Below are 15815 nucleotides of genomic sequence, written 5' to 3'. Positions count from 1 at the left end.
ATTATTGCAGCCATTTCGGGCGCATTCTAAGTATTTCTTGTAAATATATGCTCCAAATAGCTGTAAGAGTTTAGAAATTTTTAAGATACGTGAAAAAATGGAGGGGGAAGAGACTGGAATGTAGTATGTTTCAGTTGTGTAAAATCAAAGACTGCTCTCAAAAAAAAAAAACAAACCACCCTGCACCAAATGTCCTATCAACACTGAAGAATACAAATTTGAACATAAAACTATTTGTTATTAAACATACTTAAAACACTCTTTTTATTACTTCAAAAGCTCATAAAAATATCCTGAAAATTGCAGGTGCTAGCAATTACTTTTTAAGAAAATAAAGCAATTAATATATCCAGGTGTTTTAAAAAAACGCAAATTATTTGAAGCTGATAGATACAGTGTCGCAGCCCTTCTTCATTCTTGTCAAGAAAATTACATCTAATTTGAAAAGTATTCTCAATGATTCTGCTAATCCTAACCAAAAAAAAAAAAGTCACAGTACAGCAGCAAATCTATCCTTTATTTTCCTGACAGATAAATTAAAATAAATATAATTTTAAAATGAGAATATATTAAATGTATTTTGTTGGATGAATTTATGCATTTAGTAAAATGTGTATTGTGACAAACAATTGTAAATTTTTCTCACCGTTTTTTTTTTGAGGTCTTCCTGCAATTTCTTGAAAAGCAACTAGTACAATCAATTCCCAAGCATCTTTCTTTATGTTAACTATTTTAAAGCTCAATCTTTAGTTTTATAAAGAAGCATCACCAAAGAAAAAACTAATTACTTTGCAACAACTTGATTAAAGCTGCACCATAGCAACAACAGTATATTTGTGAAAAACCTACTGTATAGTTTTCAAGTAAAAATATTCTAATCTCATACCATATAACACACCAGCCCAGCACTGAAGATCCCGAAATTTTGCTTTGGTTAAAATTCAGTCGAGCCTAATACATTCAAATATTTAATGAAACATTTGTTGTCTTCTTATAGATTTCTATTTAATTCTTTCTATATAAAGAGTGTACATGGACTGGAAGAAACTCCATGACTACTACTTTATGGTATTGTGTAATATTTGATTGAAAAATTTAGATAACCTCTTGATAGTTCTGCAAAACAATCATTTAGAGAAGACCTTTGAAATGCAAAATAGGAAAAGAAATGCATTACCACTAAATAAATACTGCAAACACTAAGCCTATAACAGCTACGGAATCAGAACATAAAATCTTGTAGCATATACGTTCTTATGATTGTAGTATTTAATAAGCACTGACATGACACAGAAGGCCAGTTTTCTTTTTCTAAAAAAGGAAGCCTGTCCTTCTTATAGTGATACATAAGAGATTAAAATAATTAGAGAAAAATATAATTCAGTGAGTAAGAATGAATAATTTTATTGTTAATCTAAATGCAAGGAGAAAATCCAATTCACTTAAAGGAACCTACAAAATCAAGAAGCTAAACAAGTTAGAATATAAGAAACTTTTAAGAAGATTTTGTGTTTCAATTTTTCTTACTTTCACAAACATAATGAATGTGTAAGTAAAAGAAAATTACACTCTCCAACTGCAAATTGCTTTAAAAAGTTTAAGGCATTCAAGAAAACATTTGCATATATGAGTGAATAGCACTTCAGTTTCATAAACAAAAATAAAGATGTACTCACAAATTTTTACTATAAAATAATCAGTTGCAACAGTAAAACTAAGATTTTTGAATGTTTGGTTGAAATGTCACCTTTTTTCCTTAAAATGTGCAAAATCATATTGTGATTTTAGTGAATAAAACAAAGCATTGAACATGAAAAAGTCTTTAATTTACAAAGCCACATTACCAGTTGAATATAATCATCAGAAGAATCTTCAAAAAATAACAGAAAAAGCATAGACTTGATATAAAAGGCATACTATATTAGAGAGCATAAATTTATATTGGGACTTGAAGCTGTAGAGCAGGAAAACTGACTTCCTTCCAGAAAGCAAACTTCTCACAGTAATTTTTACTCAATTTTCAGATTGGGTCTTTGTTGAGAAAGCTGTGATCTTTACCTTTGTGCAAATAGATACATACTGCAGCTAATCAGATGCAACTGAAAACAGAAAAATCGCAGTAGCTTAATGATGTTCAATAGGTAGAATGATCTATCTCTTGATTATCCATTTAAAATACATTGGTGCTTGTCTGCCTTTTGTTTATGTGGTTTTAAATCATTAACAGCATTCACTGAAATACCTTCTAATCGTGGGTACTGGCTTCATTTCTGGGAAGGCAGCAGTGAAATGGTCACTTTACACAAAATAAAATGCAACTCTTCCATGTTGACCCTTGCACGCAGTGCATTTTAAATGGCAGTCTGCCTTAGATCCAACAAATTCTTTCTATCTTTGTTCAGTTATGAAGAATATAGCATGTCAACAGAACCCACATTAATAAAGTAAATGCATCTTGACATGCTTACTCTTAAATTGTATTGAGAAAGAGAAAAGTTTTCTTTTTCCTCTTCCTCTTCTTTAATATACTTCTAAAATCTGTATTTAACACCTATCCAAATGCAATGTACTCAATAATTTAGACGTCTCAACATTTAACATGTAGTCACTTGGTGAAGAGGAATTTGCATTGCTCTGTATATTTACATGCCAGGCAGGCACAGGTAGCAGCACTGGAGGTCACATCAGCACATCTCCTGGACACTATGCCTCTTCATATGTTGTGCTATTTTCTTTTATGTGAACATATTTAAAAATTTTGTAATTCTTTAGACTGCAAAAAAAAGGGAAAATGATTCCACCAACTATTGCATTCATTTCTTGCTTTTAATTGTATTATCACCTTTCGAGAGTTTGGTGAATTCCACTTAGCTAGCAGCAATGGATAAAATTGGTGGTTTTCAAGTACTGCTTCTGTTACTAGTGTTGGCATTTAAATGTTAATTTCAGACTGAGGTTTACAGTAAACATGAAACAAGGGATTTTCTTTGAATGAACAATCTCAAACCAAAATTCTAAATAAAGGAAACCTAGCACAGGGTGTTTTTCAGTGCAGTGATTATTTCCTTTTAAAGATTTAACATTCCCTAAGTGATAGAAGTTAAAGAAGTTAAATGTGACAGTTAATTTACAATTCTCTACATTAAAAAAGCATTTAAATGCTAACCACATTTTTATATGAGTTAAGTCAAAGTAATGATAATTACAGTATGACACAAAAGAACCTGAAATAAACTTCTAGCAAACCATATTGAATATTAATACCGTATTAAGCCCTGAGAAGCTGGGTTAGTAAACTCTGGAATGTAGACTATATCCAATTTAAATGTAACACAGGGTTTTTCTTCAAAGAAAAATTCTTCGTTTCAAAGTTTGGATTTTTATGAGGTATGTATTAATTCATTGGATTTATATTAAATACATGTACATAGCATCACTCCAAGACCAAGCCTCGGATTACTTCTATTGGCACATTTCTGTGTAGGATTTGCTAAATTAACATTCCATATAAATTAATAGCCTTCTTTTCACGTTTGTTGTGTTACGATCGGCATTGTGATACTGTGTTGTGTCACAGGTCACATTTATTTCATTTCAATTCAGGAACGGTATCTATACTATATATTACATATGAGAAACAACATGCTGAATTTCCCATCAAATCTCTTAAATGCAGAGCTATTTTAGATGGGTTTGTATAAACAAAACACATATATCTAATATAAGCGTGGGAAAGGAAAAGCTGGTTTGTTATATGCTAAAGCAAATTGGAGTAAATCAACCGCATCCGTGGGCTGGATAAGCAATACTACTCTGCTTTTCCCACTACCATTTGGACAAGACAATGTTACTTTTTTATTTAAAGTGTTTTCTTCTCAACAAGGGGCCACCACTTCCCAATCTCAAAAACACGCCCCAGAATATGTTAATTAATTGTATTGTGTCTCTGAAAGAAAGAGGTTGCCAAATGCAATAAAAAAAAAGAAAAGGTCTTTCGATCAGTGAGCTGCATTCCCACTGCTTGTTACCATCTCATTGCAATTCCATATAGATATACATGGATACATTTCCTCCAGGTACAACTTTGACCATTAAAAGCTGTTTAAGAGCGAAAGTCTAACTTGACCACATAGGGTGTATATGGGAAGCTTAACATTCCTGAATGCGCTGAATTAAGCGCACAAGCCTCGGATCATTTTTTGTCAATCCTACTACGGTACTTCAGAGTCGGGAATGTGGGTAATTTCTATAACATGGTACTTCCCAATTAAAAGTAACAACAATGCTCCTCTGTACAAAAAAAAATTAATATGTAAAATATGCCAACACATTCCACACAAATACAAAATAAAGACTAATGAAGAATGGCAACAAAAGATCTCTTCCTATTTTTTTTAAATCTTCCATTTCAATGAGATAGTTTTCAAATAGAGATATATTGTTTTAGCAAATATAAGAGTATTAAATGTCCTTTTGAATGACGCCTTCTAAATTTGCAGTAACCCTCTGAAAATTCCCAAGCAGCAATCAAGAGCAAATACATCTCCGGAATACTCCAGCAGGACAAGTAAAACAAAACAAAAATCTTTCTTTCCTCGATCTTACAGCTAATGCCTTTAAATATTACCAGGGTGGTGTTTTCTGTATATTATTGCATCTTCATCCTTTGAATAATATGCATGCTTTTAACCATCTAAACTGAACTGAGGTTTTATTTGGAGGAGTCCAACAAAAGCCTGCAAGTTTTCCAAGAGTGAAAGAAAAGTCCCAAACGGTATTATCTTAAACAATGACTGCAAGCATGCAACTTCACAAGTGTGCATGGGGGAAGAAAAGTCACTTCAGAATTATTTTCAGCTAGATGATATACATAAACATCAACCTTTAATTTCTTTTTTTTTTTTTTACTGATCGCCATTTATGATGTTAATTTTTTGGCATATATATATTTTTTTTACAGTCTAGGCACCACTTCTAATATTTTAAAATAAATTCACAAGCATTCGGCGATAACTTGCTAAAAACAATCACAATTCTCCTACGAAGGATTTTCTTAAAATAACCAATTCTCTAGAAACTCTTTCGTCATCACAAATATGAATCCCTACACGTTTTAACTTTATCTTCCAGAAATAATGTGCAAATACGTTTTGGTTATTTTTTTTTTCTTGGATGATTAAGGGCACTTGTTGGAAATTTTCTTGAACATCAAGTTAGTTAATTCTTCCTCTATGGAAACACATTAGAAAGTTCAGTCTGAAATGGTGTACTGAAAAAAATTTAATTTCTAATTATTTTCAGGGAAAAAAATGCAACAAACACTTTTCCTATAAACCAAATATTTTAAAATCTCAAACCAACATAAAACAATCACTTGGGGGTGGGGGGAAATCCATCATGGTGCTTATATGAAAAACAGGATAAGATTAATCTTCGTTTTTACAAACAGACTTAAGAATAGTTCCTTCCAAATTTCTCTTTGGCTACATTTATTAATCCAAATCCAGAGGGTCGGAGCAGTTTTTCCCAATTTCTTTAACAAGTCCTGCTCTAAAATCCACCCAGAAACAGATGTTACTTTATGTACAATTCCGCTGCGGTAGTTGGGGGGTTTTTACCTTTCAAGTAACACGTGAGCTACAGCCTCACGGAGCTCCCTCAGTGGATGGCACTTCTAAAGGCTCCTCTCTACTCATGAACCCGATTTCCCGGCGGGTCCCCCCACGCCGCTGCCTGCGAGCACACAGCGTGCGGGGCCCGGGGCTCTCCCTCCTCCCCGCGGCGGAAAGCGGCGCGAAAAGAGGCGGCCGGGGAACAATGGGGAGCGCCGGGAGCAGGGGGAGCCCCGGCCGCGCTTCCTCCGGCCCCGCCGCCGCTTCCTGCGGGCTCGCGCGCCGCTCCGTTCCCTAGGGCGGCTGCCCGGAGCCCGCCCCGCTGACGGGAGACCCCCGCTCACCCTTGGAATCCCCCGTGCCCGCGCCGCGCTGCCGAGGGCACCCACGAGTTTACTCCACTCGCTCGCCCCCGAGCTCTCCCGCCCCCGCACGGCGAGCGGGGCTGCCCGGCTGGCGCGGCGCCAGCCCCGCTCCCGAGCCTATCCCGGGGTCGGGCGGGCGGCCTATGGGAGCCGTGATCCCGCTGCCCCGGGCTCCTGCCCCGCATGCCGCGAGCACTGCCCGCAGGAGAGCGGCAGCACTACAGAGGCGCCGCGGCCCCGCTGCACTGCGCGCTCCCTCCCTTCAGGGGACGGTGCTGCGCACAAAGGGCGGCTCAGCATTGTTCTCCTCCCTGACCCCCAAATCCCCTCTTCCCCGCCGGGAGAGGCGAACGGGAAGGGCCGGGACGAAGGGCGAAGACCGGGAGAGGCCAACTGCCCGCGGCGCCGGCCGCTTCCCAGCGTATCCTGCCTGCCATCTTCGCCTTTCCCCAAACTTGCCTTCGTGCTGTGCCTGCCGTCGAAGCCCGCCAGCCCACCCTCCCTTGTTCCCTCATCGCAATGTAATGGGTCTTTCACATGTCACCTCGCCTCGCCTAAAAATCCCACTGAGGAGGCAAAGGAGCCTCTGCCCCATCTCAGCCACTCAGGCATCCTTGTCGAGCTTGTGCACGGGATCACCTGCTTCACATACCCACAGGGCAGGAAAAAACCCTCAAAACTGTACCAATGCAAGGTATTGAGGATTTTGTCCTCAAATTCACAAAAGCGTCCTTCTTTTTAACCTTGATGGGCCTAGTTAGGTGACGGGGCGAAATTTAAGCTACAGTCCTTAGCCACCTGCAGCCCAGTGCATTCCCGTCCCTATGCCCAGAACTCCATGGAGCGGACACCAAGACGCCGCGATCCAGCAGAAAACTCAAAGCTTGTGAGGAAGAGAGTGGGAGCTACAACATGACACTGAGGAAAAACCACGGCTCGATTTAAATAATTGCATAATATTAGGATTTAACTTATAAATGTTTACATTTGTGTGATTTGATTAATGTCACGTTTGATTTCCTTAAAGCCACTGACAAGGTACTTTAAAACACGAGATTAACGTCTACCAGCGATGAAATTCAACAGGCAAATCCTCTTCCCAGCGCCCCGGCTCCCCCAGCACGCGGGCAGGAAGGCACCTCAGACCCCCTTTCTGCCCTGTGGAGCCCTCGGCCAAGGGAGCTCCCCGCACATCCCGTGCTCAGCGATCCCGCCTCGCAGGTGACAGGATTCCCGGCCGGTCCCTGCCCCGGCACCGCGCTGCGGTGCGCGGGGCTCCACCGGCGCTCCCGTTCAAACGCGGCCGAGCCCGCCTCTGCCCCGCCCCCACCCGGCCGTTACCGCCGCCGCCACAGGGACACCCCGATCCCGCCCCGGCGCTTCCCGAGGGAGGCGCCGCCGCTCCCGGGTTTTCCCGGAATGCCGGGGGGAACGGAGCGGGGGGAGGGGGAGCAGCGGCGGGAGGTTCGAGCGCGGCACGAGCGCGGCCGGCGCGGGGGATTGTGGGTAGGAAGGTGGTCGGGGCAGCAAAGGAAGCGGCGGGCGGGGGTGGGGGGGGGGTGAAAGGTCAGCGGCCGAGAGCCCCCGCGCCAATGGCGGGCGGGCCGGGCTGGTCCCGCTCGGCGAGTCGCCGTATTGCCGCTCTCTGCGGCTGTAAACGCCGAGTGTGTCTGCCCGCGTGTGTCCGTGCGTCTGTCCGTGCGTGTCTGTGTGTCCCGGGCCCTCGCCGCCGCCCCTTGTAACGGTCCGCGCGAGGCCCCGCGCGCGCGGTATTTGTTCGCCCCCTGCCCCTCCCCCACCGCTCTTCCACGCGATTTATGGGATTTGCAAATAATTCCAGGGGGGTTTTCTCTCTCCACACCCCCTCCTACCCCGGCTCCTAACCTCCGCTTCCTCTCCCGCCGCCTCGGCAGTCACCGGGGAGCTCCGTCGTCGCCGGCAGCGCGGGGCCGGGCAGACCCCGCACACAAAGGTCCCGGCCCCGATCCCTCTCCCGCCGGCCGCGGCTCGCGGGGACTGTCCGGTGAGTCCAGAGCCATGAAATCTGCAGCTCCTGCTCGCGGCGGGCTCCGGCGACGAACGGGGGGTGTCTTGAACCGCCCCGCAACTTTCTCCCCGTGCCCCGCACCCCCGACCCGCCGCCAAAGGTAAAGCTGGAGCGAGTCCCCTCGCCAGCCCCTCACAGTGAGGCTCAAACGGAGGAGGAAAATGGGAAATGTTCACACGGAGAAGTGGTTCCCTTTGTTCTTTCATTGTTTCTACCCGAACTGGCGGATACAAGGGATAAACACTTACCTTCTCTCCTTTTTGCTCCAAAACACACACGTTCCCATCAGCTTTAAAATGCACGATCCACTTTGGAAGCGACTACAAATGTCGGGAGAGTTTGTATTCCATTCTTTTACACTCTGCTCTTTTTAGTGTAAGATTAAGTTGCCGAGCACGTTGTTGCAAGCCCCCCGCCTTAGTGAATGGTCACGTTTAGGACCCTCCAAGTCCATCCTAATTCTGCCAGTAGAATTGAGGGTATTGGAAGTCTAAACTTTCAAAAGGAAAAGGGCCTGCATCTATCGAGCAGACCTGAAAATACACTCAGTTCTTCACTCCCACAAAATGGATATAAACACCTCACCCCAGACAACTCAATGAAATATAAATTTTAAAGCTTGAATGTAGAAAAGCTGTTGCCTCGGCTGAGATAAGCTAAAAGCAAATTGGAATGAAGAAAATCTACCTCAGTGTATTCCACAGCGGGAATAGTCTCTGTAGTTCAAAACAAGTAAATAAGAGCATCATATCGAAATGCTAAACATAAAGTTAAAAGGAAAACAACCTCTGAGAGGAATATGCTACCCGGGGTGGAATGGGGAAAATTGCAATTTTTTTAAGTGTCCCTTTTTCGCAAAAATTACTGTTTTTCTTTTTTCTCCCCATGCAACCAAGGCAGGGGGGAGAGGAACCCATTTTCTGCTCTCTTAGTAGTCCAGTCGGCATTTTGCACCCAGAAACACAGGCAGTTCCTCCCCAAACCTTGCTTTAATCTGATTACGACGAGATTTGCTGATACAATGAATATTTGAAATGATCCTTGTGTCTTAGTGAGTGGGAAGCATTTCCAGGCTCCCGTTTCCAAGGCTCCCTGCTGCAGAGGGAAGAGGAGCGGTGGGGAGACCCCGCTCCCCGAGGGCCCGGTGGGGTGGCAGCCGGGGGTGAGGGGGACAGCCCCCTCCTCCAGTGCCCAAGGGCGCTGGATTAATTTAGCCCAACTCCCTCGGCCAGTGGTTGGAGCAGGATCTTTTAAGTGCCTTTTCCCCCGCATCATCACGCCTTTGCCAATTGAAAAATAAACAAATAATAGCAAAATAAATTTTAAGAATATAGAGAGGATGCAGGCGACCCAAAGTAATTGTGGGACCGGGAGTGCATGTTGTCTCACAGCCCCTCTCCTCCTCCTCCCCCTCCTGCCGATGTGGCCTTAATGGCAAACTGGAAGGCCGGTTTATTTCATAGGGCCGTATTACAACCAGCAAGGTAAATAGGGAGTCGTGGGGGAGAGGGAGGGAGGGGGGAGAGAGCAAAAGGGGCTTTTCTTTGATAGCGTTTAATTGGAATTGAAACATTCTGGGGCTGTAAACATTCTTTATTTATTCAGCACACATAAGCGGGCATTGTTTTATCACCATCATAATTACGGTGTCCTTTAAACTGACTGATAGCAAAGGAGATAAGGGAATGCGCCTGTAGCTCCAGATCAAATCGCTGGCTCGCCCCTCTCCCCGGGTCACCAGGATCCACACGGTCCTTGGAGATGAGGAGCGCCGGAAGATTGTGGCCTGGCTATCCCTTACGTCATGAAAGTGATTTGTACCACATTGCTAATTTGGTGCAATTCATAACCTCCTGATCTCCTTCGTTTGCAACTGCTTTTCAGTTTGCAGGGTACGATTTTTAAGATGTAGTTTCCCACCATAGAAATTAAGAGTGATCACCTATGTGCAAGAGAGGATCTTGTTTCCCAATGTTTGTTGCTTTACCTTTGTCTAATTAAAAATGCAAACTTTTAGGATCCTTTCAGAACAAAGCCTCACCAAATCCCCTTTACGTCCAAGGATTTGCAAATTTATAAAGGCTGCATTGAATTCAGCATGGGTCAAGGGGCAAAAAAAGGGTAGAAGGTCACTGCATTTTGATTATGGGTCAGTAAACAACATGGCATGTAGTATGTGTCCAGAAACTCCTGCTAAAAAGTATTTTAAAACTACCATGGGTATTAAATTCAAGAAATAGTCTTAGCCCATAGTGATTATAAATTGCACAAAATTCTAGTATGCAAGAAACATTCCAGTTCCCATAAATAAAACAAAAAATAAAACAAAAACCCCACAAACTTAAAAAGCACTTAGTAGAACTCTGCATTGCATCTCTGTTTACCAAAAAAAAAAAAAAAAAAAAGAGAGAGTAAAAAAGGGGAGAAAAAGAAGGAAAAAATATAAAAAATTAAAAAAAAAAAAAACAACCCCAAAACTTCTAGGTATAAGAGTGTTAGCCAGATTATGATTTTTTTTTCCCCAGACTGATGGCTGGTATTTCTTTGTCCTGCACATTTAGGAGATTTAGTTATACATTCTGATACGTTGTCTGACTAGAATTTAGGGCAAATTTTAGTTACTGCAGTCACATTTCGCTGATTTTAAAATAGCAGAAGGATCCTATTATACTATTCCTTGACCCTATTATATTTACATTACTGGACTCTTTGTGATAGCCTCTAGCTGCTTTCTATCTGTGTCCTCCTCAAGCAAAATATGCCCAGTAGTAACTAGAAGCAGGGTGTAGTGTTAGAGATCAAGATCTCTTGTGAAATATGTATTTCCGCACAGCATCATGAAAGCAAAAGGTTTATTTAATACTTGTCAATACCTGAAGACATAGTCCAGCATTAGCAAATAATAATAAATAATAATAATACTCTAATAATGTGGCAATCCTATTGTGAAAACGCACATGACCCTTAGGTTTTCCTGAAGATTTTCAGAATTCGCCCCATTAGTACAACCGGTGGTGGACATTGCTGTTGCATTTCCCAATGAAACGTTTAAAAGACTGTAAATGGTGTGTGCATTACTACCTTGCAGAAGGAAGAGGTCAGGCTAAATTGCACTGGTATTTAAACATAATCATACTATGAAAATAAATCAAAACATCACGTAAAAGCAGTATTTTAAATGTTACACACGTTTTCTTTCTGGAATGACATGGCTAAGCAGTTCCCTGTGAGCATATATATTTTAACACAAGTTTACAAAAATAAAAGTATATGATTTTCAACAAATGGGAATAGGTCTACAGCAAAGTATTACGAATATTATTTTGCTCTTTCTTTCCTAATGAGGTTTATCCTTCAGCCAGACAGTTTTAAGACTGAAATACTACTGGCTATAGAGTGTAGATTGCAAATTGCACGCTACTCAACGTGAAAAGGAGCACGTTTGATTGATCGCCTCTGTGTGTGTATGCGCCCATACACACAACTCTCTGTAGTTGCATGTGTATGTATTTGGCAAAACCGGGCATCTCTGGGCGTCCTTATCTTAAGAAATGTGAGACAAACATCCATGCCTTTAATCATGTTCATCTTTGATCACTAGTGAGGGTGACACAGTCCACAAAATCAACAAAGAAATTCCCTTGCTTTTGAGACATAGCTACATGTACATCTGGGTCTGCACACACATGCACATGGACACACGAACACGCAGGCATACATCCCAGTAAGTAAATTATGGCATAACTTTTCATGTAATTGACACCAGACACCTTTAATTTTTCATTTTCATTCTTTTGACCAGCCTTCACATTAACAATCTAAGCCATAAATGTTGGTGGCTATTGATCGCAATCCCTTGTGTGCGTGCAAATCCATTTTCAAGTCCCCTGCCTTTAATGTGCGTGTGCGTGTGCAAGGGGCCTCTGACGGCTGTTTATCAGGATCTCCCTCAGCCTGCTTCAAGACGACCCCGGATACACAACGTGTGCCGATGGCCAAGGGAAAGCACGCACACACACACGCGCACACACACACACAAAAAGAGCCAAACCAAATGATGGAGAAGTAAAGAAACAAAGCTCTCTTGTGTGAGATGCGGAGAAAGATATGCAACCGAAAGTGTGTGTAAGTATACGGTGGGGATGTGTAGGTTGGGTGCCTGACATTTCCCAAGACTTCTGGTGGGTTTCTCCCTGCCGACATCTGGCGCTGCCTCGACCCCGGTGCTCATGGCCGCACCTTTCAGGAACCCGAGGTTTGCCGAAAAGCCGTCACTGGTTTTGAACGTTTGGTAGCGCCAGAATTTTAAAAATAAAATAAAAAAAAAAAAATTAAAAAAAAAATTAAAAGGGACGTTTTTTAAACAGTTGCCGAATCCCTCTGCCAGGCTGTCACCGGCAGCGTGTGGGTGCGGGTCCAGATGCCCGTGGCTCCCTGTGTGCAAACGCACGCGTGGATTTACACGGGAATCCGACCCAGCTGAACTACCTGACAAATAAAGGACTTTTCAGCCAATCGAGCTTTTGGGTAACGTCTTCTGAGCAGCTTTCTCGGAGTTTACTGTTCCTTTACTGTTGACTCCATAGCCTTAACCTTAAAGCAGGGGGAGGAGAGCAGTAGGGAGGGGGTGGGGGTGTTCGCAGCATATAAGTACATCAGGAGGAATTTTTAAACGACCTTATTGTCTCTAGCTCTAGAAAGACCACGATGATTTCTCTTTAGCGCCAGCAGCTGTTTTCTTTCGAAACTTTGCTTTTTTTGCCTCTCACACGAGCGAGCAGGAGAAAGGCAAGGCTGGGAGATCCAGATGCGAGGAGAGGGAAGGAGAACTCCGCGGATGGTCTGAGCTGTGCCGAGGCATTGTTCACTGCTGCCTCTCGGTTACGTTTAAAGGCTGAAATATCACGAGATCCACTCAATGATCCTTTTCTAATTCGAGGGACAAAATGTAATTTGCTGTAGCTCTGCTTTCTCGGATGGGAATACTATCCCTAGGTTTCAGAGGGAAGAACTAGGCATCGCGGTTCGCACACACATGGATTAAGTTGAACAGCGGCGATTACATCTGCGCTGAGAGCAACAGTAGTCCAGGGCTGACTTTTCAAATCTCAGCCCTCCGAGTTGGAGGCTCCCTTGAATAGACTTCCTCCATTCCCGGATGCACTTCTCCAAATTCCCACTTCTCTCTCGAATTCCTGTGAAACTGGGGGCTTGCCTGCATTTCGCCTTGTCATGCAAAACGGCGTTTTCACAGAGTGATTATGCGCTTTCTTTAGCTGTACCTGACGGGGTAACACGAACTCCACGCACCATATTGCCAACACGCGGAGTGGATATTGACGTTTGCGATTGAAGATTTTTTTTTCCTCCGTCGATTTTTTTGCCAAGTCACAGCAGTATGAGATGTCTCATTAATCTCGCGGATGTGTCTAATTCTGGATGTGCAGTGATACATAAAAGTGCTGGTGTTTGTATCCAGCGGAACACTGGATGCACGGCAGAGATTGGTGATTTTTTTTTTTTTTCGCAGCCCTTAACATGCAAACCGCAAGCATCACTTTAACGTGACAAGGGAGAGGCATGCAGCTATCGCAACATTTGCGAAATCCTCGTTCTTGACACTCGAATAATTTAACGTTCCTAAGAAGAGGTTAAACCTTCATGCTGCTTCTTCAAATTGATTTTAAGGGGCTGCTATAAATGGAGCATCAAAAATCTTCGGCAGGGCTACTCCGAGCGGAATATGCAAACTGCGAGCTCGAAGCATCCTAGCCCGATGCAATATCGTACATTGTGTGTTCCAGCACTTTTTTGTTATTACGTAAAGGCTCCTGGAAACACCTTGGATATTTTACATTCTCCTTTCTCTGCTGGAAGCAATCAGCACGCAGGAATCCTGACGTGGGCTCTGGGACTATAGGACATTCCAGCTCGTGATCCAGCACGGTTAATCGTGAAAAGTGTATACATTTCTGGCTTATCTATGCTTTGTTATGGGTCTGACGTGAGCTCACGTCCTCCTCCTCCCTCCTGCAATATTACTGGCAGAATTTCAGTTAAAAGTGTTATAGTATCACGGTGCGGGAACCCGTGATATTCAGACAGCAAAAATAACCTTAGTACCCGGCTATAAAAAGCTAATTAAGCAGAAGAGGAAAATCAAGAGAAACTCGAAAATGTAAGTACTCCCTCTCGTTAACAACCGAACATTTAACTTTGGAGCCTCAGAAGGGGAAATACCAAGCTGTTTTGCACGTTTTCGCTAAGCTTCATTTTCCACACAATGCAGAATAAAACGCTAGTTTAAAGCGGCTACGTTACCGAAGGATTTTCCATCGCTACGATCAGACTTACGTCCTTTAAATTCACGGCATGCACAAAAGAGCAACGTTTGTCCAAAACAGGCTGAAAATATACGGAACGATAGGGGGAAAAAGCATACAAATCCTTCCTCCGAAGCTAGCGACGAGGAAGTCTGAGAGGGCTGAGTGTGTTTGAGCTCGGATTGTTTAATAGAAAGATTTATATACTAACTGTATTATTTACTTTGGGAGGGGAGGTGGCAGTATAAGGGTATGCTAATTAGTGGGAGATTTTTTGGGGGAAGGGGTGGAATATCAATTTTTATTGCATCACCTGTCAGGAGTGTCCAATCAGCGTTGGCTTTAGGGGAATTAATTGATGAAGGTGTCTCCGGACGAGCTCACTTCACTCTGTCATTTTATTTGTAGCTAAAGCAGCGGCGGGAATAGCAGCTGCATTTCTTTTCTCTTCCTCCCTTCACATTCCATTATCATAGTTTCCAATGGAAAAGCAGGGAATGAAAGGGAACAGGTACTGATCTTCAGCAGCAACTTAGAGAAACACTTTGACAAACCTGATTTTTAAGATTATATATTGATTGTAGTCTCACGGTATTTTTTAATTTATTTTTTAAAATTTTGTCTAAAGTTTGGCACTTCATTCACCAGGAATAACAGCCTTTGTTATATTTTATTAGCAGGATGCCTTGAGACAAATACAGCATCTGGCTGAGGATTGTGTGTGTGTGGCTTTTTCTTTTTTTTTTCTTTTTTTTTTTTTTTTTTTTTTTTTTTTTTTTTTTCATCTCTCTCTCTCTCTGCAAATGCTGGGAATAATTTAATTCACGAAATGGGAGACCTGAAGTCGGGTTTTGAAGAGGTGGATGGCGTGAGGCTCGGCTACCTCATCATTAAAGGAAAGCAAATGTTTGCACTCTCCCAGGTTTTTACAGACCTGCTCAAAAACATCCCGCGAACTACCGTGCACAAGCGAATGGATCATTTAAAAGTAAAAAAACATCACTGCGACTTGGAGGAGTTGAGGAAACTCAAAGCCATCAACTCCATCGCTTTCCACGCCGCCAAATGCACCCTGATCTCCAGAGAGGACGTGGAAGCCCTATACACATCCTGCAAAACGGAACGGGTTCTTAAAACGAAACGGAGGAAACTAAGCCGGGCGCTGTCTGCCACCGATCTCCGGCCGGAGCTCGCTTCCCCCGACCCCTTCTCCAGCTTCTGGAAGGAGAACAAACTTTGGCTGGGTCTGAGCGACTCTCCTCGGCCGCTGCTGCCCGTCCGGAGGAAAGCTCTGCGCCCGGGGGACACAGCCTTGCTACCGGCCGCTCATCTACCTCACATTTTTAGTAAATACACTGGCCACAGCTACCCAGAAATCGCTCGGGCGCCTTGCAAATCCCCCGTAAACTATGAAACGGCGCCGGCGGTGGGCGGCTGCGTGCCCCTGCGCTCCCGTCGCCCGCTCGCC

At 43.2% G+C, this 15815-nt stretch overlaps 1 protein-coding gene across 1 annotated transcript in view; it reads left to right on the top strand.

The window, feature by feature from the left end:
* The first annotated feature begins 15176 nt into the window (after positions 1-15176).
* The window catches only part of SKIDA1 (SKI/DACH domain containing 1), a 2492-nt gene continuing 1853 nt past the window's right edge, over positions 15177-15815 (top strand). The window contains 1 exon segment of the mRNA XM_041408590.1: positions 15177-15814. Coding sequence (XP_041264524.1) covers positions 15177-15814 — 638 coding nt within the window.

The sequence above is a fragment of the Onychostruthus taczanowskii genome, unplaced genomic scaffold, assembly GCF_017590055.1.
Source record: "Onychostruthus taczanowskii isolate IOZ18803 unplaced genomic scaffold, ASM1759005v1 scaffold3, whole genome shotgun sequence".
NCBI classification, from domain to species: domain Eukaryota; kingdom Metazoa; phylum Chordata; class Aves; order Passeriformes; family Passeridae; genus Onychostruthus; species Onychostruthus taczanowskii.
Note: the sequence above shows the minus strand (reverse complement) of the source record. Positions and strands in the feature narration are given on the sequence as shown.